The following is a 23,063-nucleotide window of genomic DNA, read 5'->3' as shown; positions in this document are numbered from 1 at the left end:
ACCATTTTTATTTGTCAGCTTGGCCACTAAAGGAGGCAACTCCCAGCCCTCCAGCTGACTCCTGGTCTCATGGGCAGAGCTGGGAGTTGTGACATTGGTGCAGTTCAGGACTGGACCCCAAAAGTGAAAGTAAAGCCACCATTTTTTTAAGTGTTTTTGTGCAAGAGGCTTAATGGTTTATTAAAGTGAGAATGACCTCAGCAAGCATATGAGACAGACGAGAGCAGAGAGGATGTGGCTGAACATCTTGCTAGCAAAATGGTAACTCTCATTTGCCCTGCTGCTGTTCACCTGTCAGCCTTTGCTGCTTTTCCTTTGGGAGGGATGTGAGGTTTCCTCCCCATGCAGAGCCCAAAGTGATGCATGAAAAGCCAAATTCAACCCAAGCAACCCTCAGGATGATGATAAGGGTAAACCCACAGCAGGAGCCTGCTCCCCCATCCAGGAGCTCAACTCCCTCTTCCATCACTCTCCAGCTCTAGGACAGCCACAGCTCGTTTGTGAGGCTTTATCTCTGCCATGAGCTATAACGCTGCCTAAAATCCTGTTGGCAGGAATAATTCTTTTTAAAGGGAAAACGACCCTGTGACAGCATGGCCAAGTGCAGGGTTTCAGCAGACACATCCCATGCCCCTCCGAGCGCTCCTGCTGAACTTTGCTTTTTTTTGCCAGGCCAGCCCTGCATCTCCCTCTGCTCCCAGCCCTGGCAAAGGCAGCGGGCCAGCCTGCTTAGCATGCGTCTGTCATTGCTGGGAGCAGTCACTGCTGCTAAGCAGCCGAGCCCGGCGGCCACGAGCATCTCGGTCCAGCATCCCCCCGTCCTGGCTCGTCATATGATTTCTCCTAAGGGACAACTGCTGAGCGGGACTGTGTCTCCAAGCTGATCCTTTGCTGATAAGCCAGCTGCCAAGCCTCCACTGCTGAGACAAAAGAGTTTTTCTCTTCCCAGCAGGGTTTTTCTGCGGTGAATGACAGAGAAGGGGGTAAAAGTGAGCTGCCTGGCACTCCTCGTGGGCGAGAGGCTTTGGGGGCTCCTTGTCCCCTGCTGTGCTGGCAGATCATGGAGCTTTTCAGGCTGAGCTTGGGCTGCATTTGCCTCCTTCCTTGGCTTGAGGGTAAGTTTCTCCTCCTTTGGGGTAGCTGTAAAGTGGGAAGAGAACTGCCTCTTGGGTTTTAACCTGCTTTCCTGCTGAACTGCTGCTTGGGCTGCAAAGCTCAAGAACTCACCAGCTGTAAAACAAGTGCTGACAGGCACATTTCAGGGCAGCATTTAAAATGGGATTAAACACAGGGGTACAGAAGAGTGAGGGACAGGCTGGCAAGGTGCTGGGATGGTTGGGCCAGGGACACTGTGGCATCATGCCGGCAGCTTTTATAAAGTGCTTTTAAGCTGCTATGAGTAGTGGATGAATAAACCTTCTCAGGGGATGAATAAACCTCCTAAGCACTAATGTTCCTCCTGGTCCCAGCTGCTCCTTCCCAGCAGAAGTGAGTGAGCTCAGAGCATTCTAGCAGCACGGGGAATGTAGAAGTATTAGTCTTGCTTCTGTGGTGGTCAGCTGGGAGTGGGATGTGCTGGGAAGCTGCAGAGACTGCCCTGCTGACCTCCATGGAGCAAACTTGGTAGCAGCTCATGTTGACAATCAGCTGCTTTCTGAGGTTGCTCCAGTCCTGTATCCTGCCCATGCACAGGGGTATTTTGAATCCAAGCAGCCCTGTTTTTGACGTGCATGGATAGATGCAAGAAGCAGAAGTCCCTACTGAGCATCATCCCAGAGATCTGGAGCAGTGCTACCCAGGAACAGTTTCCCAGGAGTGGTGCTACCATGGTCTCAACAATCCCATAATGGACATCAGGAAGAATCAATTTTCTTTAAAAATGGGAAAAGTCCTTGAGCTAATAAGCCTTTTTATTTTGCTGCTGTGACTGAGATGTCAGGTAGAAGGTGACTCATTGATATAAATCACTGAAGTTTTCCAAGGCTCCTTCAGTCCCTTAAGCAGCAAGGAGAACAGCCCTGCAGTTCCACAGGTTACATGCTCAGAGCTGTTCAAAATCCCTCAACCAGAGGACCACAGCTATTTGGGCTGCCCAGCTGGGATGTTTATTCCTTGAAGACAAACCTCAGACTGGCACCTCTGAACAGCTACTTTCCATTCCTTGCTGCAGAAGCCAGTGTTCCCTGGGAAGTTTTGAGAAGTTACCCCTCAATTTACACTGTAGCTGGGTAACAGGAGGGGTTTGTGCTCCTACAGGTTTGACTTCTGCTCCATCTACTGCTGTTTTCTGCACATCAAAAGTTGCCAACTAAAGTGAATTGAATCTCTCACTTGGTAAAGCCCCAGGCTGAGGCTATGTCCCTGTAGTGGTAAGGGGTGATGATGAACATGCATCTTTTAAAAGTTAGAGGAAATTTGGTTAGGACTTGGAGATGGCACCATGATGGCATGCAAAGAGAGCAGAGCAGCCTTCAGGGTGTTGCTCTTCCTCTGCCTCTAAGGTAGGATCTTTTCTGGTGTTAGAATAAAGTGATTTTTTACTGCTGCCATACAACGCAATCCACATGGTTTTATTAGTAAAGTATGGAGGATCACAGGGCATTTCATTTCCTTTCTAGTGTAATGCTTTTGGTGCAAACATGATCAGCCATTGCATTTCAGCCAGACCAGTAATAAAACAATAAAACCACCACTGTTTTGCAGAAAGGAATTAATCTTCCCAATGCCTGGCAATGACCAAAGAAGCTCAAAGCACAGAGCACAAACATGTTCATGCTTGCGGCTGATCTCGCCCTGTAGCAGCTTTTCCCCATCCCCTCCTGCCTGGGGCTGCTGAGTTTTAAGGCTGCTGGCAGAACAGAAATGCTTGCTCTCAACAAACCTCTGAGGGGTTGGTCTCCTGCTGAAAACTGGAAATCCTGGAATTTCCTAAGCTGGTTCTGACAGTTGTTTCTTTGGAAAGTACCTGCAAGAAGAGAGGAGGCAAAAATTAGTTAGATGTCAGAAAAAAAATCTTCACTGAAAGAGTGATTGGGCAATGGAATGGGCTGTCCAGGAAAGTGGTGGAGTGACCATCCCCGGAGATGTTTAAAAAAAGACTGGGTGTGGCACTCAGTGCCATGGTTTAGTTGTTGAGGAGGCATTAGGTTAGGTCACAGGTTGGACTGGATGATCTCAAAGGTCTTTTCCAACCTAGTTCACTCTGTGATTCTGTAAAAAGTTTTGTTAAAAAGCCAGACCTAATGGTGACCCCGTGAGGTGCAATGGGCAGTGGGAAGTCAGGCACCAGCATGATCTGTGCCTACATGTACAGAAAGAAAATTGCTGAAATGAAACTGTATTTAACACTGACTTTGGACTCCTATGCACAGGGTGTGAGGCTGTGGTGGCTGTGTTTGGCATCTTGGCCTGATCCCATATCTTGGGAGCCACTCTCCTACCCCTCAAGCCCATGGTAGTGTTGCCCTGACTCCTGACACCATGACCTCAAAAGGCAGCCCTGAGCATCTTGCACTGAAGAGGGAGGAAGGCCAATCTTGTACAATACTTCTGCTTCCCCATCAACTTTTACAGCCTCCAGCTATTTTTCACTTGGGGGATTTCCTGTCTGTGATGCATTTAACTCTTCAGTAGCTACCAGACCTTCTCCCTTGGTTTGTGCAGGTTCTCCCCAGCAGTAATACACAGTGCCTGGGTGCAGAACCATTTCCTGCACACTGCGAGCCTTTTCTTGGCACCCCTTGTCCCATCCAGGATGAGTCCTTGACCAGTCAGCCCCTCTCCATCTCCTCCAGACCTCTCTGGATTTTGTAGACACCCATCATATGCCCACCCCAGGGACTGGTTTTCCTCACTTGCATCAGCTTATGGTGACTTCACCAAGCTCCCCTGCTTCCCGTAATTTATAGATTTTTTTTTTCCATGTCAAAACCTTCCTTCTTTTCCTGTGGCTGCTCTGCTCCCTTGGAGGCCTTCACTGAGCTACTTGGTCAAAAGTGGACCTTGCAGTAATGTGGAAAGATATAAAGTGGTCAAACAAAATCATGATATTCTTGAGAAAGCAGCAGTGGTTGGGAAAAAATATGGGCCAAGCCACCCCAAACAATTTGCAAATGTCTTTGATCAAGACATCACAGAAAATGCTTAGAAACAGCAGAAACTTTCCCAGTCACACTGGGATTACTGGTAACCAAGGCTTTCTCAGTGGCATTACCTTAATTAGGAACATTGCATGGATTTTGCCCCTAATCCTACATGGAACAGCATGTCCCAAGGGTGGTCATGCTGCAGAAAAGCTGGGGCCTGTATTTGCTTGCTTTTCTATCTTGTAACCAGACAGAGTGTCAGTATCATAGGACAAATGAGCTGGCATCAACAGCCTTGCTAGAAATTGTTTATTTTGTTCCTAAAAATATGAAGAGGCCAAAGTGTTCAAGTATGAGCAGCCCAAAGCAGGCATCTACTTGGACTCTGTGGGTAAGGCTGGCATTTTCCAGAGACGCTGAGTCCCATCCTCAGGGAGTACACTGGATGCTCTGGTTGCTCCAGGTTAACATTCTTAAAGTGTTAGAGCTCATGGCCTTATTTGTAGGACCACTGAGCAGCGGGACTTGGGATGTCATTTTATCTCCTGAGTAAAGATTCTCGGTGCCTGATGTGTGTTTCAAAGTAAACATCCTCCAGGTTTAGTTGTGGGTCTACCCCCAATGACTGTGTGGGGCAATGGCTGCTGGCAGTCACATGTAACTGCAATGTTTGCTGCTACTGTGCAGGTACCAAACACAGTGATTGTTTAGAGGGGAACATAAAACATCAGGGACTCCACAGAGAGCAAAACATGTATCTCTTGCTGGGTCAAACAGCAGCACTCTTCAAAGTGTAATGAAAATACCCAAAACTTTAAAATGGAGAGTCATTGCCAAGAAAGGAAAAGAAAATACAGCAAAGATTGTGTCATGGTTAATAACAAAACCTGTAATAAAACATATGAGAAAAAGACTTGGATGAGCAGCCTAGAGAGAGAATACAAAAACTGCCAGCAGAAATTTTCAAACATTATCTGAAGCAGGAACTTGGTGGGGATCAGGAGGTCAGTAAATAACTGGCACAAATGCAAGAAGGGCAACCAAAAGTAGGGCAGTGTAGAAAGGCTGAATGGATTGCTGGCTGTAGTGCTCCCTTCAGACATGGTCAGGGAGGTTGTGGCAGTCTCTCTCCGCAGTTTGAAATGTTATCAAATAGAATTGGCAACAGAAGAATTTTAAGGAGGGGAAAAAAAGGATAAATAATATGTGGCAAAGGACCAGTCCAAATGTCTTTTGAGTTACAGGAAACTAAAGATGACATTTAAAACATTTCTAACGAGTGTATTAAATTCTTATTCAAAGCAACCTCGACACCAAAGGACTGCATTACAGCAATAATGCCCCTCTTAAGATGGATCCCTGCACAGCCTAGGGAGACACAGGTCCTTAGGCTCCACTTCAGCATCAGACAAGTCAGTGGAAGCAAAGAAGAGTATTTACAGACAGATAAACGTGAGAAAAGTCAGTGCAGCTTTTGTAATGGGAATGCCTGACATCCATGATGGTATCAGTAAGAACATAAATGTGCTAAGCAGATCAGGGTCTTGTGCCAGTGTTTGCAAAAGGCTTTTGATAAGAATCTTCCACCAAGGCCCTTAAGAAACTCCATTCTCATGGAGTAGGAGACAGACCTAGCCCACAGGCTGGAACAAAGACGTGGATTAAGTTGACAACGATCACAGCAGTGATAGTATCAGAAGGTGCTCAGAAAGATCAGAAGGGATGAATATTGAAGTAATTAAGCTTGAGGATGTCACAAAGTAATTAGGAATAATCAAAACTTAAGTTGACTTTGTGAAGCTGCAGGAAGAGCTCTGATACTGATGGAGCAACAAAATGATATTTTTCTTTGAACTTCAGAGCTGAAAAATAATGGGCAAAACCATTTTACCCATGAATACCCAGTGATACTCTCTGAGTTGGTTCATACAGAGCGCTGGAATGGCTGCCCAGAGAGGTTGTGGAATCTCCCTCTCTGGAAATGTTCAATCCCCACGTGGACGTGCTCCTGTGTCACTTGCTCCAGGTGATCCTCTGTTGGCTGGATTGGACTGTGGTCCCTTCCAACCCCAACAAATCTGTGATTCTGTAATTTTTGGAAGGAGGCACTGGTATCTTGTTGTTTTGAGTGAGCTATTTACTTGTCTGATTCTTACCCTCTCTTGCAGGGTAATAGAGGATAAGAATCTATTCCTCTATTAGCAGATGTTAATGGCCCAGCGCTGCAGACAGGATCCTGGGCTTAGCAGATGTTTTATCTGATCCAGCACAGTTGTCATATTCCCCTGTTACATTGTAATGCATGTCTCAAATTATTACTTTGGAAATGGGTTTCTCACAGTTAAACTGAAGCAAAGATGTGAGAATCCCGAATTCCACATCCTAGGGAAAAATGGCGATGCTGGGGTGGGGCTGGGGGGGATTGTATTAATCCACTTCAATTTTCTAAAGTTTATGGGAAATTACTTATGAGACATTTCTTCTGCCTTTAGAGGCTGGCAGAAACTCATGTCCAAAATGCATTAAATATCTTACCTCCACCCAGCCCTCAGTAAGGGTTAAAGAGAACAGAACTCACAAGTTGCCCACAGATTGCACCGAAAAATAATTTCCATTTAGACACATTGGCTCGGCAGGAATTGTCTGGATTGGTGGCTATCACAAGTCCATGCAAGTCAATATCCCAGTGCAGACACATTGATCAGACAATCTCAAAGTTGGTGGGGAAGCACTGTGGTTTCTGGCTCTTCTCCTCAGGCATTCATGAGCAGAAAGCCCTGAGCTGTTTCTTATTTAACAGCCCCAAGGCATTATTAATCTAGCAGAACCCTAGAATTTCCTGAGAAAAATATGACAGCTCCTTTAAACTATTGTCTATACCGTTGTTATTGTGTACCAGCTTCTATTTATACTGTCACTAATCTTTTCAGGTACTGAGCCAAATACTTGTATTGGCTTAGTATTGTTTTGGTTTGTTGTGTTTTGTTGGCTTTTTTTTTTTTTTTTTTTTTTTAATTTGGGAGGGGAAACTGCAGAAATAGTTTAGATAAAAATCAGTGTTCTTGCCTAACATCACTTTTCAGTGTCCTCTTACTCTTTACGCTAAGTGCTATATGCTGATGAGGCTTTTATAATTCTGTCTCCTGGGGAAAAGAGAAAAAACATCACTGTAAAAACTGGGAGTTGCAATGTGTTGTTATTAAAAGATTTCTCAGAATGTTCAGAAATTTGAAACTTCTATTTCTATCCATCTATCTTAGGCATAAAATACACAGCAGAAAGTTCACCTGCAACAGTGCTGGATGGTTTAGCACTTAACATTTTGCCCAGGATATTCACAGGCCACACCTGATGAAGTTACACCGAAAACAGTAGCAGTCCTTCAGCTAATGTGATATTATAATGTAAATCATCTGAGATGTTGGGACCTGTTGCTCTTAAAAGCAGCAAGCAATTACAGAAATCGCTTCAAATTGTGTGTTTGTTATGGGACAGCTACAATGCCTCCCTCTTACAAAAGGATTTTTAAAAGTGGTACTTTTGTTCCTAAGGTGCACAGCCTAGGGAGACACATCAATGTCGGGTGTGCTAAATCCAAGGTAATTTCAATACTTACATGAGCTGCCTCAGCCAAGTACTTACACACTTCTGGTGGGATATGGTTTTATCCCTGCACTGCTTTAATACCTCCAGAAGCCACTTAATAGAAAGTGTAGCCCAAGGTGGCCTAGTTGGCCCCAGATGAACAGCATGAGGGGGATGTCCACTGCTCTTTTATAAGAAAGATTTGACCTGGACAGGGGCAAAAGATCCCTCAAACTATCTAATTCATTTGAAGGGAGGGAAGGATGGCTACATAGTTAAAACAATTGAAGTACTGAATTAAATACATATATATGTGTGTGTGTGTGTGTGTGTGTGTGTGTGTGTGTATAGGCAGATATTTGATATAATCATTCAAGTTGGAAGGATGTTTTTCCTCATTAGTTACATAACTGCTATTTTCCTCTAGCATTGCTCATGGTTATTTGCACTGTCCTTTTTTTCAAAGAAATGTCATTCCAGGAAATTAGGAAGCTGTGGGAACTGTTTATCCAGGCATGCCCATCCAGGAAAGGACTGGTGGGTTACATCTTACCTCCCCCAGGGTATTTACAAAGAGATGTGTTTGCCTCAGATGTGCACAGTACTAAACCGTGCTCTGATTGTACCGCAGTAGCAGAGGGACAAGGCTTCCTCATAAGGAACACCCGGCTGGAAAAGTGCATGCGTGCCTCCCACGAGACCAACAGCATCAGCCTGGCCAGCTGCAAGGAGCACTCCCAGCAACAGCGATGGGGCTGGGACCCCGACATGGGCACCATCATCAGCCTGCACACGAAGCGCTGCCTGTCGGCCCACAGGACGCACCAGTACGCTCTGGTCAAGCTGGAGCCCTGTGGAGACTGGGAACATCAGGCATGGTCCTGCAGCAAGAAGGGACACTTGACTCTGCAGAGCTTGGGCTTCCACCTTGGCACCAAGGAGGGAGGCCACAAGGTCTTCGTCTCCAGGGAGAAGGACAAGTTCAGCAGGTGGAAGACGCTGGCAGATGAAACCATCTGTGCTGCTGCCCGGACAGCAGCTCAGAGGCCCAGCAAACCAACACAACAAGCTCTAGACACACGTGTGTGGATCTATGAAAGTAAGATGAGGTAGATTTAGTGTCGGATAACATCTAACTTTCATGTCATCCAAGCCATCTAACACCAGGCTTGCACCTGTCATTCCAACTCATGTTCACTTCGGCCCCACCTGGAGAAACGCCAAATGGCTCCAGCTCAACCCCACTACCTGGTACCACTAGTTTCCAGTAGTGGCTGTTCAGTGTTTTCCAGAAGCATGCAAAACCTTACATGATCAGGTCTCCAAAACCCAGCTGCATTTCTGAGGACAGGCAAATATTTTGGTAAAATATTTCTGAATTAGTGCCCACAGTTAAGAATAGTGGAAATGAGCCTCCCAAGCACAAAATACCCAAGAAAGTCTCCCAAAGTCAGAATCTTTAGACTTTGAAAGAGCTTTTGGTACTTTGTCATGTCTTTTTGGTAAGACAACAACTGGAGGCAGCTGAAAACCTCTTTTAAACTTGCACAAATTATTGAGAAGAGGCTGTATCAGAAATTATTGCTTCAGTTTCAGTTCAGTTATTGCTTCAGAAATTAAATTTCTCTTCTGTGAGACCCCAACAGTGCACCCCTCACCAATGAAACCTAGTTCTAACTTTCATTCCATGTTCTCATTATCCTCAGTGAACCTTACTGCTGGTGCCCAGTGTAGCCATAAAGACACAGGTGAACACAGCAGGTAGTGGGAGGTAGCTTAAGTGTTGCCCTCCCTTTGCATCAGGAAATCCCAGAAGATGACATCAAAAATTATTAAAAATGTGGTTTATATTAACCATTTATGGCCTTGGCCTTTGCTGAAGAGAATTGAAACTGCTTTCATCAGTATTCACTGCCCTTTGTCTTAGACTGGACACAGAAAGGGCAAAAGCCCTGGCCTTGTCACAATTTTAGGAGTTTGACATAAGGCTACCAAACACCAGGCATGGTCATTTTACCAAGATGTGTCTGTGATCATTTGTTGCATGCCCAGCAAAGCCCACTGCTGACCACTGATAGTTCATGGTCCAGTCTGTTTCCCACTTTCATTTAAGACCTTTTAGCTAATAAAGGTGGTTTTTGCTACTTTTCTTGTAAAGTTGTGTGCCGAACTGAGACCTGAAAATCACATTCAATTCCTCCTCTCCTCCTCCCCTCCTCTCCTTTTTTCTACTCCAGAGACCCAAAAAGAGCTGGTGTTTGTAATGGTTTTTATGTGTTTGTCCACTCTGTAGGTGGTGAAGTTCCCAACATTCCTCAGGGAAAATTATTTTCATGACAGGAGGCTATTCCTTACCTTAAGGCTGATGGACCCAATGAGATTTTGAGCTCTGCAGGAATGAGTAAAGTGAAAATGTGATGTATCTGGTTGGCATAAGCAGTGGATTATAAGTATAACCTTTTGACACAGAAACACTGTATATAATTTGAAATAAAATGAGATACATCAGCTGCTTTGGCTGTCCTGTGGAGAAGGTGGCCTTTTTCCCCTCAAGGATTTTTAATTAGACAACTAGAAGGTCAACATGTACTTACCACAATAGTTACAAGTGTTAGTGTTTGTTTAACATTAAGTTAAATATGGAACACACAAATTAGATACCATAATAGGCTAGTTAAATATAGGCTAGGAAATGCGTGGAACATTTAAGATACAGGAAAAAGGCATGTGAAAAGAGCATTTTCATTCCCCAGGGCAAAGCTCCTGGCAGCCCAAGGCTGCCTTGGAGCCAGGATCCCCAGATAAGGCCGAGAAGGTAAACATAGAGCAGCTTTTGAATCAGGCTGTGCCACTTGGTGTGTCTCATGCAAAGTCATAATTTTCCTATCAATCTCATGGTTCAGTCTACTGGAGGGAACCTCTGACTACTTAGTAACAACATCAAAGTCCAATGTATTTGTTCAGGCATTTCTTATCTAACTTCCAGCTGACCATCAACAGATGACTTACGCTTCGGCGGGTTATCTGCTCAATAAATTACACCTGTGTAGCTGTGGTGTGGGTGCTCATGCCACAGGATGGGATGGGGTTTGGATAGGCAGCAGGGAGCCCCAAAGACACAGTTTTCTTGGTCTCGGCATGTGCATCATTGCAGCAGAGAGCTGAACTGCTGACACCAAACTTCCCACAACCTCCCCACTAGCAGCAGTTGTTTCCCCACACACCCTACTCTGCAGCAGCACTGGAGGGCAAAGGAAGGTATTGAGCCTAGCAATCGCCTACTTACCACCCTTTGGATCCCATTTTTATATCTGCAGTGTTGTTAATAGCTGTGATTCTTCCTCTTGCCTCTTCCTCACACATCATCCTTTAACAGTGGGTGCTGCACTCATACTTTTAAAACCCATGACTACATCGGCCACCAGAAAACAAGCTCTGCTTGAGAACCTCTTGAGAGGTTCATTTCACCTTTAAAATCTGTGACAGCTGAAAGCCCCTGATGCACAGGAGGACGTGATTGCTACAGCACCACATCCTTCTCACCCAGCAGGCCAGAGAACCAAACCAGCAGGGCTGGGTTCCCTTTCCTTGCTGGGCAATGGGCATATCCAGGTTCCTGTACAAAAAGTAAATGATAATCACACAGATCTTTGCTTTATTTCCTTCCAAGCTAAAACCATTGATTCACCAAAGATTGATGCTGTGGACAGAGAGTCTTCTGTGAGCTTGACTGACCCCCCTCTGCCTAACAAGTTCAACAGCACAGTGTCTCCTGCCAAGACCAAACAGACACATTTTCCAGCAAACGAGGGTGAGCTCTTTTCTGAATGCGTAAGTAAGAACAGCCGGAAAAAAGTGTGGGCAGCACTTCGAGGTTACTCAGCTATTTTCAGTGGTGGAAGAGTACCTGAGGATTTTTGAAGAACTTCCATGTGTACCACTGCGTGCCTTCCCCCAACAGGCTGAGGAGTTTCCCTTGGCAAGCACTTCAGTGATACAGGCTTAACCTGGAGGTTTAGCCACCAACTGTTTTAGAAGCAAAAATTATCTGTGGCTGGTGAACACCAAATGACAATAAAATTTCCTTTTCCTTTTTGGGTCCCATACAAAAGGGATTTGTAGTTAAAGTGAAGACTCATGAGGAATCTGGACCCTTGGTCCACCTGGAAGCTGCTAATCAGTCTTTCTGCTTCTTCCACTAGATCCATCCCACAACCACTCCAAGAAACATGGAAATCGGGGGAAAAACACTGGGGCCAGGCTTGCAGGTAGGTCCAGGTAGTCCTCCAGAGGAGGAAGGGACCAGGTAGATGAAGGTTCATCAGTGCCCCGGTCCTTCCCATTGTAACAGAGATACATTTCCCTGGGGTACTGCTGAGGATGCTTAATAGGGAACGAGGGCAGCAAATTACCTGTCAGAAAGATTCTTTTTAAATCTCCACAGGCCTGCGATAAAAAAAAATAGTAAAAACATGAAAATCAGACAGCTGCTAGCACTACTGCTTTCCCCCAGCCCTTCTTATTTTGTATCAGAAAGATGCAGACTGGAGAGCATGAGGTATCATTGTCTTCGTAGCAAGAAATAAAAACTTTTGTAGCCACTTTCAATAGAAGGATGCTGTGCAGTGTAAAAGCAGCTGTAAGATATTGATCTTGTAGACAGAGCACTTTTCCTGTTATCTGGCATTTTTCAGGGACATTACAAGTGATTTTTTGTGGCAATTGTGGCTATTGCATAAGAACAGGGATATGTACAGCAAACACGTGATGCTTTCTCTGTTACCCTTTCAGGCACGAACTGGAAGACAGCCATGCTGGTCCTCAGCCCCTTGGCATTCATACTGGGATTAATAATACTGACACTCAATGTTCACTACAACAAGTAAGTGAGAGTCAGGTTCATTGGCTTTGCCATGAACAGCATCTTAAAGAAAAACTCCAGCATCTCAAAACAAAAGTCTTAGTCTTGGCACCCCTCCGCATTGCACACCCAATGTCGCTGGCTCTCAGCAGATAGGTCTGGTCACCAATGTGTCACCCTTTGGGATTTCTCTTCTCTGCCACCCAGTTTATCCACCCACTGACCCACTCAAATGTTGGTCCTCCTCCCCTACACATCTTGTGCCATCACTTAAGGAAGTGGCATTGCAGTTGCTGATGTGGAGAAGTAACCAAGTGACAGGCAGGTGCAGTTACTCTCTACTCTCTTCCCTTAGGAAGAAGAAAATCCTCTCTGCTCTGAAGAGCTCTCCAGCCAACAGCAGCAGAGTTGATTTACGGGAGCCGACCCCCTTGCGAAGAGGCCCCCAGCCGTACCTTCCACCGTCCCGCTCCCCTTCCCTGAGGCGTGGAGAGATCCTCATCGAGTGGAAAGACGGGACTGTCACTCCTCTTTTTGATAACATCAATTACCAAGTGGACTAGCTCCAAAATGACAGAGCTTTTGTTCCATCCTGTGTCACTGTTCCCACCAGGAAGACCGCCACCACAGGTGATCTCCTCCCTACCTTTGCTGTTTTGACAGGAAGCACGGTTTGGAGTTTTTTTTTAAAACACTTGAGTACAATTTCCTTGCACAGGACAAGGTTGAAGCAGAGTAGATTGTTTGGTTTGTATAGCACATGCTGCTTAGCAATTTCAGAGCTGCTTTAACCCATAACAAATCCTAGGTTTCTGTATGTGAAGCTGGGACTTCTGCCAGCTGCCAACTGCCCACTGAATCAAAATTAGAGTTACTGAGCATATGAAAAAGTGAATCTTTGAAGACGAGGCAAAAGGTAAAAAACCAGAAATCCTGATGATCCTTAATTTCTTTTTAAGATAAAACTAGTTGCCAATAGACACAGAAGGCAATCAGTTACATTGTCAGTGTGAGAATGTAATTAATAAGCACTGACTTCTATAAATCTCCTCTAGGTATATGCCAAAATTTTTGTTCCCCACTAAGTTGTCAATTAAGTAACAGCAAGTCATTTTTCTAACTTAAAATGTAGCACTCCACTGTCCTCTCTGCATCACTGCAAGAGCCCTGCTGAGAGAGCATGTGTCTCTCAAAACTTTTAAATATTTAGGATGTACTAAACCTTATTATAACACACATCCTCTTTTATTATATAGACTGGCAAGAAATGTTGGTCATGCTTGTTGGGGATATTGCATATAGAGCCACTTTATTCCAGCTTCAGTCTCTGATTTCTTGTAATCATATGGAATAGTCAATGAAAAGATACATTGCTCCACCAGAGCAGTAATACAGTTGTTTTTCTTTTAGATAGGAGTAACACATTGTTTTCAGCCTTTACACTTTTTGTTTGAGCAAAATTACCTGCAACTGTCACACTCAATCCTGACCTTTTCTCAGTGAAATCTGCAATGTCTTAGAGCTTTCCTAATATTCATGAATGTACATTCTTTCTCTCTGAGATGATGTAATCATGGCTATAAGTCAAGAGTTATGTGGAGAAAGAAACAATAACACCAGGAAATTACAAGTATGAGCTGTGTCAGTGTATTTGTTCAGTAGAGCAAGGGAAACCATATCCTCACTTCTCTTACTTGAGCAACGCCTTTCACTTGACCTAAATTAAGCTGTTATTTCAGTGTAGCTTGGAATTCTCTTGGGTTTGGTTTTATTTAACCTGCAGCAGAAGTAAGGTCTCTTCAGGGAATTTCAAATCTCTGTTTTTATTTGTTTGTTTGTTTGTTTTGGGGTTTTTAAAATTATTTTTCTTTTTAAATGGTAAAACGTTTACTGTCATGAGATATTATTATAACCAAAAACTTAACTGGTCTTAAAAAAAAAGAAAGCCCTATTTGTTTAGGGCATAAATATCATAGAGGTTGGAAATAAATATCTTTGCCAGGCAGATTATTCCATAATTATTTACTGGAGGGTTTCCCAGATGCTCCTTGGGAAAATATTTTATTTTCAGACATGGGCAGAGGAAGAACTCCTTCTTCACCAGTGAGCAGCAAGAATCAGAGTTAAATTCTGACTTTCTAACGTCTCTAAATGAAACTCAAAGACTCTGGAATCAAAAAAATGTTTAAGAATCATTTTACTCATAAAATTAGTGGGAATACATTCTGTACATAAATCACTTAAAATGCACACACAGTGCCTGACCCATTATCACAGTTACACCACTGAGAATTTTGATCAAGGAGCACATCACCTTACAGTGCACAGCACTGGTCACCCTCCAAAACTTTGACATGCTTTGGGAACACTATGTGAGCAGTGCCATTAAAAAGGAAATACTGGCTTGGAGCTGAGCTAATGTGTTTTCCAAAGCATCAAGTGCCCACGTTCATTACTGCTGATGGGCAGAACCGATGACTTGTTAATGACTCTCTAACTCCAGCTTAATATGCTAATCTTGCTCATAAACAGGAAGGCAGCAACACCACTGTTTACACAGCATTGATTAAATGGTATCTCAAACAATAATGAAAAACCAAGACTGAGGCTGCACAGGCTTTTAACTCTTCTCTCCTACTCTCACTGGTTGTTACACTCTCTGCCACCACCTGAATGAAACACTTCTGAGCAGTGTTCATAATCAAAATAAATCCTGACTGTAATGTGGATGAGCACTAAAGCTTTTTGTGTGTATATATACCTACATATTTATATATAAAAGCCTACTTATAGTGCATCCCCTTTTTCGAAAATACAAATACATGCAATTTTAAATTACTTCACTGGAAGATAATGAAGTGACAAGCAAAAGACTTGTCACACTGGTACCAACATTAGTAATGTCTGCTACCCCAAAAGATGAGTGGCTGCAGCCATAGAAGCACTGATAGTATGAAACAGACACAAGATTGTACATAAGCTTGGATATCCTGTGCAGAAAGTGGATTAAATACCCTTTCCCAACCCCCTGGAAAATGTATGGCTAAGGTGTCTGTTAAAGATCAAAAAACTAAAAGAAAGAGGCAAAACAACTTCAATTTACCATTTGTTATTAAAAATCCCCATATGCTCATTTTCTCAACTCTCTAGCTTTATATCAGCAAGTCACGATGTATCAAGTGTTTGATTTTTCAAAAGGACCTGTGGTTGTTCAGCACTTCAAGGAAGAAAAAGAAAGGGGGGGAAAAAGGAAAAGGAGACAGAGGAAGTCTTTTGTTAGCTCTGGGCTTCAATTCAGACATCTCTGGCTTATGGTTCAATCAGACTATGCTTTTTTGTGCTAGCTAGGAGAGACAAAAGCACAATCTCTTTAAAAGCTCCATGTATCCTCACTGAATTTCTACAGATTAAAAAAAAAAAAAGAAATCTACATTTCTGCAGCCATATAATTCTTCCTCCAGTTTAAAACATAAAAGCACACCTGTCTCCTCAAGAAATCCCCTTATACTTCACAAAAACACTTATTCTCTGGAGCAGAGAAACTGATGCACTTCTTTCAGCATTGCTTTCATGTCCTCATATTCTGCAAATTTGCAGGCATCCTCCAGCTTCAGCCACTGGAAAGCTTGGTGCTCCTCCGACAGCTTGATTTCTGTGTTGCAGTCCTTCATTTCTGCCAGCCAGTACACGACAGTCTTAGGCTTGCCATGGACAGGGTAGTGCAGCTCTTTCTTGTAGCCCTCGATGAGGGTGAGCTGGCTGGCCTGCAGACCAGCCTCCTCCTGTGTTTCCCGGAAGGCTGTCTGCAGGTCATCCTCCCCAGGGTCCACGTGGCCTGCCAAGAGGGTGGAAAAGTAAATCTCTGGGAAGGAAACTCACATTTTGCTTTAATTGGGAAACACTGGGAGGCAGAGATGAGCATTCATGGTAGCTGACACAGGATTAAATGGAAATTGGAGAGGAGAGATTGCTTTTCCAGATCTTATGTCTTGATTTATCTTTGTCTTGTGGCTTTTAGGATCATTGTTTATCCCTCACCTACTGAAACTTCCATCAGCCTCTCAGCATCAGACATCTTTTCTTCCCACTCCTCCCCTCCACCTCTGGAGCACTCTACACCCATAAAGTTCCATCTTAGACTATACTGAGGACCGAGTCCCTCATTTTTCCTTTATCCAGTTAGAGCAGATACAGGTCATCTGAGAGTCTTAATCCTCTCTCAACTCTGTCCCCTCACATAAGCTTAAGGCTCAATTCTGCAAAACCCTTAGTTGTGCCAACAGTCCAGAAACAACAGGACCAGGCAAAGACATGTACCATTTAAAAGGTGCATTTCATTTAGGCAGCCAGGGATTTTTTCTCTTCCATACTCCCCTCTGAAACAAGCAAGAAATCTAAAAGCCAGTCCTTTCACCAGCTGGGTAGTTCTCCTAGGACACACCATTTATTTTACATTGCTCAGAATGAGAGGTGCCACTACAAACAACAGATAAATATAACAAATCCCCAGCCGTTTGTACTTTTGTTGAGAAATGTCAGATTTGGTTTTCTCATGAAAGCTCTGGACCAGAACATAAATAGAACAAGCCAAGCAATACCTCAAAAAAGCAACACAGCAGGAGCTGGGACATTTTAGGAGGCAAAAAAAGTTTAAGCTCTGTTTTGTCCCTGGTGTCACTCTATTTTCTATGTAGCTGGCTCCAAATAGCTATAATTTCATCACAGAGATGAATCGTTCCTCAGGTCTCAGGTACCCAAAGTGCCCTTATAGTACTACATCTGGGCTATATGGGAAGCTTGCTTGTTTTGCCTTTGCAACAGGTCCCACTCACTTGCCTGCCTGTGTATCAAAAATGTGAACACCTCTTACAACACATCACCTCAAATGTAAAATACACGTTTCTTTCAAGCAGCAGCTGTGCAGAAAACAGCATCTGATGTTGATACCTGTCGATAACCTCAGGTCTAAGCTCAGTAAGTTGCCACGTTTGTGCAGTACAGTCTACCTGCAGAGCAGAAAAAGGACTGCAGGCAGCACCTCGCACACCGCAGCTTTCAGATCCTCCCACCTGTTCCCACTGGTGCAGTTCTAATAGATCGAGAAGGAAAATGAACCCTACATCCCCTTCCCATCAGCCTCAGCTAGTGCTAGGCTAGTCATGGTCCTAGGGGCAGAGATAAGGCTGATGAGGTTCACGTAAGGGGATCCAAGCAAGTCCAGTTTAATCCCGTAAGAGTTGCAGCAGCTTAGAGAATTTAAAAAATAACAAGGTACAGCTGTAGCTGTAAACTGCCTTTTGTGTGTGCTTTGAGAGACAAGTACAACTTCTCCTTCTGACTCCTGCCCCATGGAATCTATGTCATCATCACATACATGTTACCACACTGCACATCCCAGGGCCACCGGGGAAGACCACTCCTATCATAGGTATTATAAAATGGAATAGCTTCTCTTCATTAAATCCCCCCAAATCAATATCAAGCTTCAATTACAGGCCACCATAAGATTCTGGTCTTTGATCTCTAAAATCTGAAGTGGTGTGTTGAGGGAGATGATTCTCCCCCTCTGCTCTGGTGTGACCCCACCTGCAATGCTGCATCAATCTCTGGAGTCCTCAGCAAGGGAAGGACATTGACCTGCTGGATTGAGGTCAGAGGAAGCCATGAATATGATCAGGGAGTGGAGCACCTCAGCTTTGGAGACAGGATGAGAGAATTGGGCTGTTCAGTCTGGAGAAGAGAAGCCTCTGGGGAGTACCTCAGAGCCCCTTCTGGTGCCTAAAGGGTGGTTTTTTATAAGAAAATTGGGGACAGATGTTTGAAAAGGGCCTGCAGTGACAGGAGAAAGGCTCCTGCTTTTTATCTAGGAGAGGGCAGACTCAGACTACAGACAAGGAAGACTTGCTTTTACTATGAGGGTGGTGAAATACTGGCACAAGTTTCCCAGAGAGGTGGTGGGTGCCCCATCCCTGGAAACATACGGGTTGGATGGGACTCCGAGCAACTTGCTCTAGTTGAAGATGTTCCTGCCCACTGGTGGGGGCTTGGACTAGACAACCTTTAAGAGTCCCTCCCAACCTACACTATCCCGTGGTTCTGGGTGTGTAAGATGTATGCTTATGAGACAATTAGCTCCCTACTAAAATGCCTACAAGTAATTTAAATCACTTGTCCAGAATTACTGTGTTCCCAGGGATCCTTCCGAAAGATTTCTTCTCACAACAATCAATCATGTCCCAGCAGATGTTTTTTTAGCTTTCCCCTAGGCTGCAAACTCAACTCCCTTAGGTTCTTGGTGGAGTAGTCAAAGGGGGACGTTTGGAAAGTTTTGTTCTTTCCCTCAATAGAAGAGCCTAGCTGACAGTGTTAAAAGACTTTTTCCCCCCAGTTTGCAAGTTCTTGTTTATAAACTGCTGTACCACGCTTTTACAAAATGAGAAGTAAAAACTATCAGGAAAAAATCTCAGGTGGTAAAAAAGAGCAAGCAAGAAGATCTCCAGGGAACCCAAAGTATTACTGTGGTGCACTTTTCCTGGTAGCAGGGCTGTGACTGAGTACTACCAAACAGTGGTTCTGCAATGTGCCTTTACAAATGGGGTGCTGCTCTGTCCTGGGACACAGGTCTTGTCTTCTGCTCTGAGGCCTCACTGATGACCAAGAATGGCTGGTAAGGTTAATTCTCCTATCTGTCCCTCTCATCTCTACTGCATTAGGCAAGTGATCTTCATCAATGGTCTCCTGCATCTCCTAAGAACGGTGTATTAAAGTGTTCTATTACAGATTTCAGTCTGTCACCCTGCAGACTGTGACCACAGCCCTGCAGACTCTGACCACACATGGGTCAAACAATCCTGCACTGGCAACACTGCAGGTGCCTGGCAAAGGGTGAGAGCCCAGGCAAGAAGGTAGAACATCCCCACATTATCTCACTTCAGTCATGTGCACATCTTTGTCAGAAACATCAGATTCCTGAGGAGGTCGGCTGGGTGACAGCCCCTGCCCCAACCCAAATCAGTCGTGCCCAACACTTTGTACAGCCACAACGTGCACTATGCTTTTTTGTGCTAGCTAGGAGAGACAAAAGCACAATCTCTTTAGAGATCAGTGCAGAGGATTTCAGCCTCAAAACTGCCCCTTCACCTGCGCCAGCAGCACCATCAGACAAACAGCACAGCCAGCAGCTACTCTCAGGTGGTAACTGCCCCTCTAAACTGACTTCAATCAAAATCCTCTCTGCAACCTGACACCAATGACCTCCAGGAGTGTTACCAGAACAAAAATCACCTTTGGGTGGGGTCCAGTGGTGGGTCCCGTAGGATGTCTGAAGCAGGAGGTACTCGATGCTGTCAGTCACCTTAGAGCACGGTGCTGGCTGCAGCCTCCTGTAGATGATCAAGCCACAAGCTCTCACAGCCATTCCCCTCTGCCAACAGCACCAGGAGCTGCGGAACAGCACAAAACACCGGGCTCGAACAGACCTGCTGTATTTAGCCAGTGAACACATCTCAGCACAGTAAAAAAGTTGTCCACCCCTTTGAAGTTACTACAGAATTAAATTGTATATTATTAGCTGCCTTTGAATTGCAAAAAAAATTCCTTTGCTATCGAGAAGCATGAAAAATTACCTGCATGCCATGCCTTTGCTGCTGATAAATTACAAACCATATTGCAGGGAGGGGAAAAAATTACAAAGCAAAAGGAAAGCCACAGATTAATACTCTGAAACTTTTCCACCGCAAAACTCCAAAGGCCCTGTGCAGAGGTAATACCTCACCATTAGTGGAACTGACATATGGAAATAATTGCTCTGGACAGTTTCCCTGGAGCACAGGACTCCTCAGGATACCAGGAGCAAAGGTGAGAAAATGAATGACAAAGGACAGGCTCTCTGCTGTCTCCCCTAGACATAAGACTCTCATACAAAACTAAAAGATTCTTAGCACGTGTGTTAAGCACTGATTTGATGTAAACAATAAGGAACACACCTTTTAAGTGATAAATATTGTCAGCAGTAAGCTACGCAGCCAGCATGAGTAGGTCCTATAGAGAAAAAGAAGCAATGGACATGAGTAATCCATTCTAGAAATCTGGCCCATTCCCAGTTCCGGGCAAAACTCTGCATTCTGACAGAGACGCACAGCTCAGTAAATAACTTTACAGAACAACGCATTTTCCTGGGACGCCAAGAGCGGCACAGTGACACCTCCAGCTTCCAAACGGGAACCCAGCACGGAGCCCTCCGCCACCAACCACGCCCCTGGACGACGCTCCGCTCTTTTGCTCAACCACTTCCTTTAGTTCCTGCCTAGTTCCTTTAGCTCAGCCGCAGCAAGGACAATACCCCCACTGCGGCCCCCACAGCGCCGGGGCCAGCCCGAGGAACCAGCACCACCTCCCGCGCGCGCCTGGAAGGACAAGGACAAATCCCAGCGGGGCCCCTCCGCCGGCGCCTGGCAGCACGCGGCCCCGCTGCCCTGGCCCCCGCCTCGCCGCCCGCAGAGGGTCGCGGCCGTGCCCAGGGCTGGGGACACTGGGAACGGGGACCTGTGCCGCCACCACGGCGGCCACCACGGGCCGCCGCCCTCACCTCCGCCTCCGCGCCCGGCACTGGGCGGGGGCCAGCGCATGATTGGCGCCAGCCGTAACCAATCGCAGCGGCAGCGGCGAGGGCGGTAGCCACTCCCTTCTCGTCCCGCCCTCCAGCCTCCCCTTTGGCCCCGCCCCCCATGGCCGAGAAGGCCTCGGATTGGCCTCTCGCCGCCGGGAAGTGCCCTCCCCGCCCCTCTCCCCTCTCTCTATTGGCTGGCTGTGCGCGCGAGGCTGCGCGCGGGCGTTTGAAGAGGGAAAAGCGCTGTTGCCAAGGAGACACGGCTTAATGGCCGCCGCCGAGCGGCGCCGCCGCGGCCGGTGAGCGAGGGGGGATCCCAGCCCTGAGGGGACGGGTCCACCTGGGTCAGGGAGGGCTCTAGGGACGTCGCCCTGGCCGGCCCCACCGGGCTCTGGACGGGGAAAAGCCGTGGTGGGACAGCTCCGGGAAGGATGAGACATGTCCCCCCTTCAGACACGCGGTGCAAGTCCGGACGCGTGGCGGTTTGTTTAACTGCATTTTTATAGTTATGAAATTCTTTTCAATGATGTATTTTATGTATTTTACAGATAGCACATAGTTTATATAACACGTAAAATGTATAAGTGCAATTAAAAATGCATATTTATATACATTATGCAAAATATAAAAAAATACTTAACTGCTTTTTAAAATACAGTGTTAATATATTTTATATAATATCTATGAAATATATTTTTTATGTTTTATATTTTAAAATATAAACAAAACTTCTGAGTTGTTAAAGAGACCATGGGGGACATTTGGTAGATCCTGCTGGGAGGATGAGCTCAGGCACGGTTTTCAAATAACTGGCACCCTGCCATAACTCCTGGGTTATTTTCTCGGCATGTGGTTGAACATTGAACACTTCCAATATTCAGTATCCCAATATTGGAGACTTCCCATTCTCCATGCAGCTGTTCCTGGCAGCTGTCAGGATCAGCTGCAGGATGGGGCCTATTCTGCTGAGGTCACCAGGCTATAATTAGTATGGAGGGAGGAATAAAATACTGTGAAATACTTTTTGGGGAAACAAAAAAAAATAACCCCTCCAATATTAATTTGTTTATCAGCCAGTTTTAATGACATTAATTAGTGTGGATAGAGCAATACAATACTCTGAAATGCTTTCTGGGGAAACAAAAAAATCCCCAATATTTAGTTGTTTTTAAGGCAGTTTTAATGCCATTAATTGTTTTAGTTACTTCTTCAAGGTATGTCAGTGGCAAGGGAAACCCCCATTTCTTACTTGTTGCTGCAAGCAGCAGACCTGTGTCAAGCTCCAGCTGTAAAATAGCATCAAAACCATTTAGCATGAAAACCATTCCCTCCTCTCCAGTTACTTTTGCTGTACTGAAGCTAAGTAAGTGGCTGTCTATTGTCAGTATCCAGCTTCAAAACAGCTGAACACGTGTTCCAAGGAGCAGTGGAATGTTTAATGCCCTGTTGTTTACGTGCAGGGTAGAGTAATCCGATGATCTTCCAAAGGGATCTGCTGCGATGTCAATCACAGTTTCACAGATTGCATTAAACAGTTTCACCTGTTGCATTAAACTAAAATTCTGGGCTCGTTTTACAATACAGATTATCTCTTGTTGTGGAGCTTGTCTTAAAAAAGTGCAGCTGCAGCCTGACCCTGTTCTTCACAGGAATGCCCTAATTCCCAAGGAATGGGGTCAGAATGATTAAAGGTAAAGCATTTTGTGTGGTGCTCTGGGAAAGCAAATTAGCCATTCACTTCTGGAGGGTTAAATCAGATTTGGCTTTGGATCACCTTAAAAATAAGAGCTTAATGTTCAAATGAATAAGGAATGAAGATGGATGGGTAGTGACATGAATTAATACCTTTCCCTTTTCCCTATTCATTCTTTGCTTCTGTATTTCAAGAAACCTGAAAATTCTTTGGCATGAGCAGAACCTGTGC

At 45.0% G+C, this 23,063-nt stretch overlaps 3 protein-coding genes across 4 annotated transcripts in view; 1 reads left to right on the top strand and 2 right to left on the bottom strand.

Moving 5' to 3' along the window:
• Positions 1-19,943, bottom strand: part of LOC137465111 (myogenesis-regulating glycosidase-like) — a 29,564-nt gene extending 9,621 nt beyond the window's left edge. The window contains exon 1 of the mRNA XM_068176871.1: positions 19,816-19,943. The gene's annotated coding sequence lies outside the window, so the exon portion shown is untranslated. The remainder of the gene's footprint in view (positions 1-19,815) is intronic.
• Positions 698-14,164, top strand: LOC137465112 (uncharacterized). Of its 2 annotated transcripts, none has more exons than XM_068176873.1 (6): positions 698-1,115; positions 8,305-8,769; positions 11,341-11,481; positions 11,873-11,938; positions 12,462-12,552; positions 12,887-14,164. In XM_068176873.1, exons 1-6 carry the CDS (start codon positions 1,061-1,063, stop codon positions 13,092-13,094), a joined length of 1,026 nt encoding a protein of 341 aa, XP_068032974.1. In that variant the 5' UTR covers positions 698-1,060; the 3' UTR covers positions 13,095-14,164. The 2 variants fall into 2 exon arrangements, with proteins under 2 accessions (XP_068032974.1, XP_068032973.1); XM_068176872.1 differs by having other exon boundaries at positions 701-1,115; positions 8,302-8,769.
• On the bottom strand, positions 14,708-20,657 carry NUDT2 (nudix hydrolase 2). The gene is made up of 3 exons (XM_068176874.1): positions 20,517-20,657; positions 19,816-19,973; positions 14,708-16,366 (listed from the first exon to the last, which is right to left on the bottom strand). The coding sequence occupies exons 2-3, from the start codon at positions 19,946-19,948 to the stop codon at positions 16,053-16,055; spliced, it is 447 nt and encodes a 148-aa protein (XP_068032975.1). The 5' UTR covers positions 19,949-19,973; positions 20,517-20,657; the 3' UTR covers positions 14,708-16,052.
• Between the last annotated feature and the right edge of the window lie 2,406 nt (positions 20,658-23,063).

This window comes from Anomalospiza imberbis, chromosome Z (genome assembly GCF_031753505.1).
Source record: "Anomalospiza imberbis isolate Cuckoo-Finch-1a 21T00152 chromosome Z, ASM3175350v1, whole genome shotgun sequence".
Taxonomy (NCBI): domain Eukaryota; kingdom Metazoa; phylum Chordata; class Aves; order Passeriformes; family Viduidae; genus Anomalospiza; species Anomalospiza imberbis.
The sequence above is the reverse complement of the archived record's forward strand: the minus strand, read 5'-3'. Positions and strand labels throughout refer to the sequence as shown.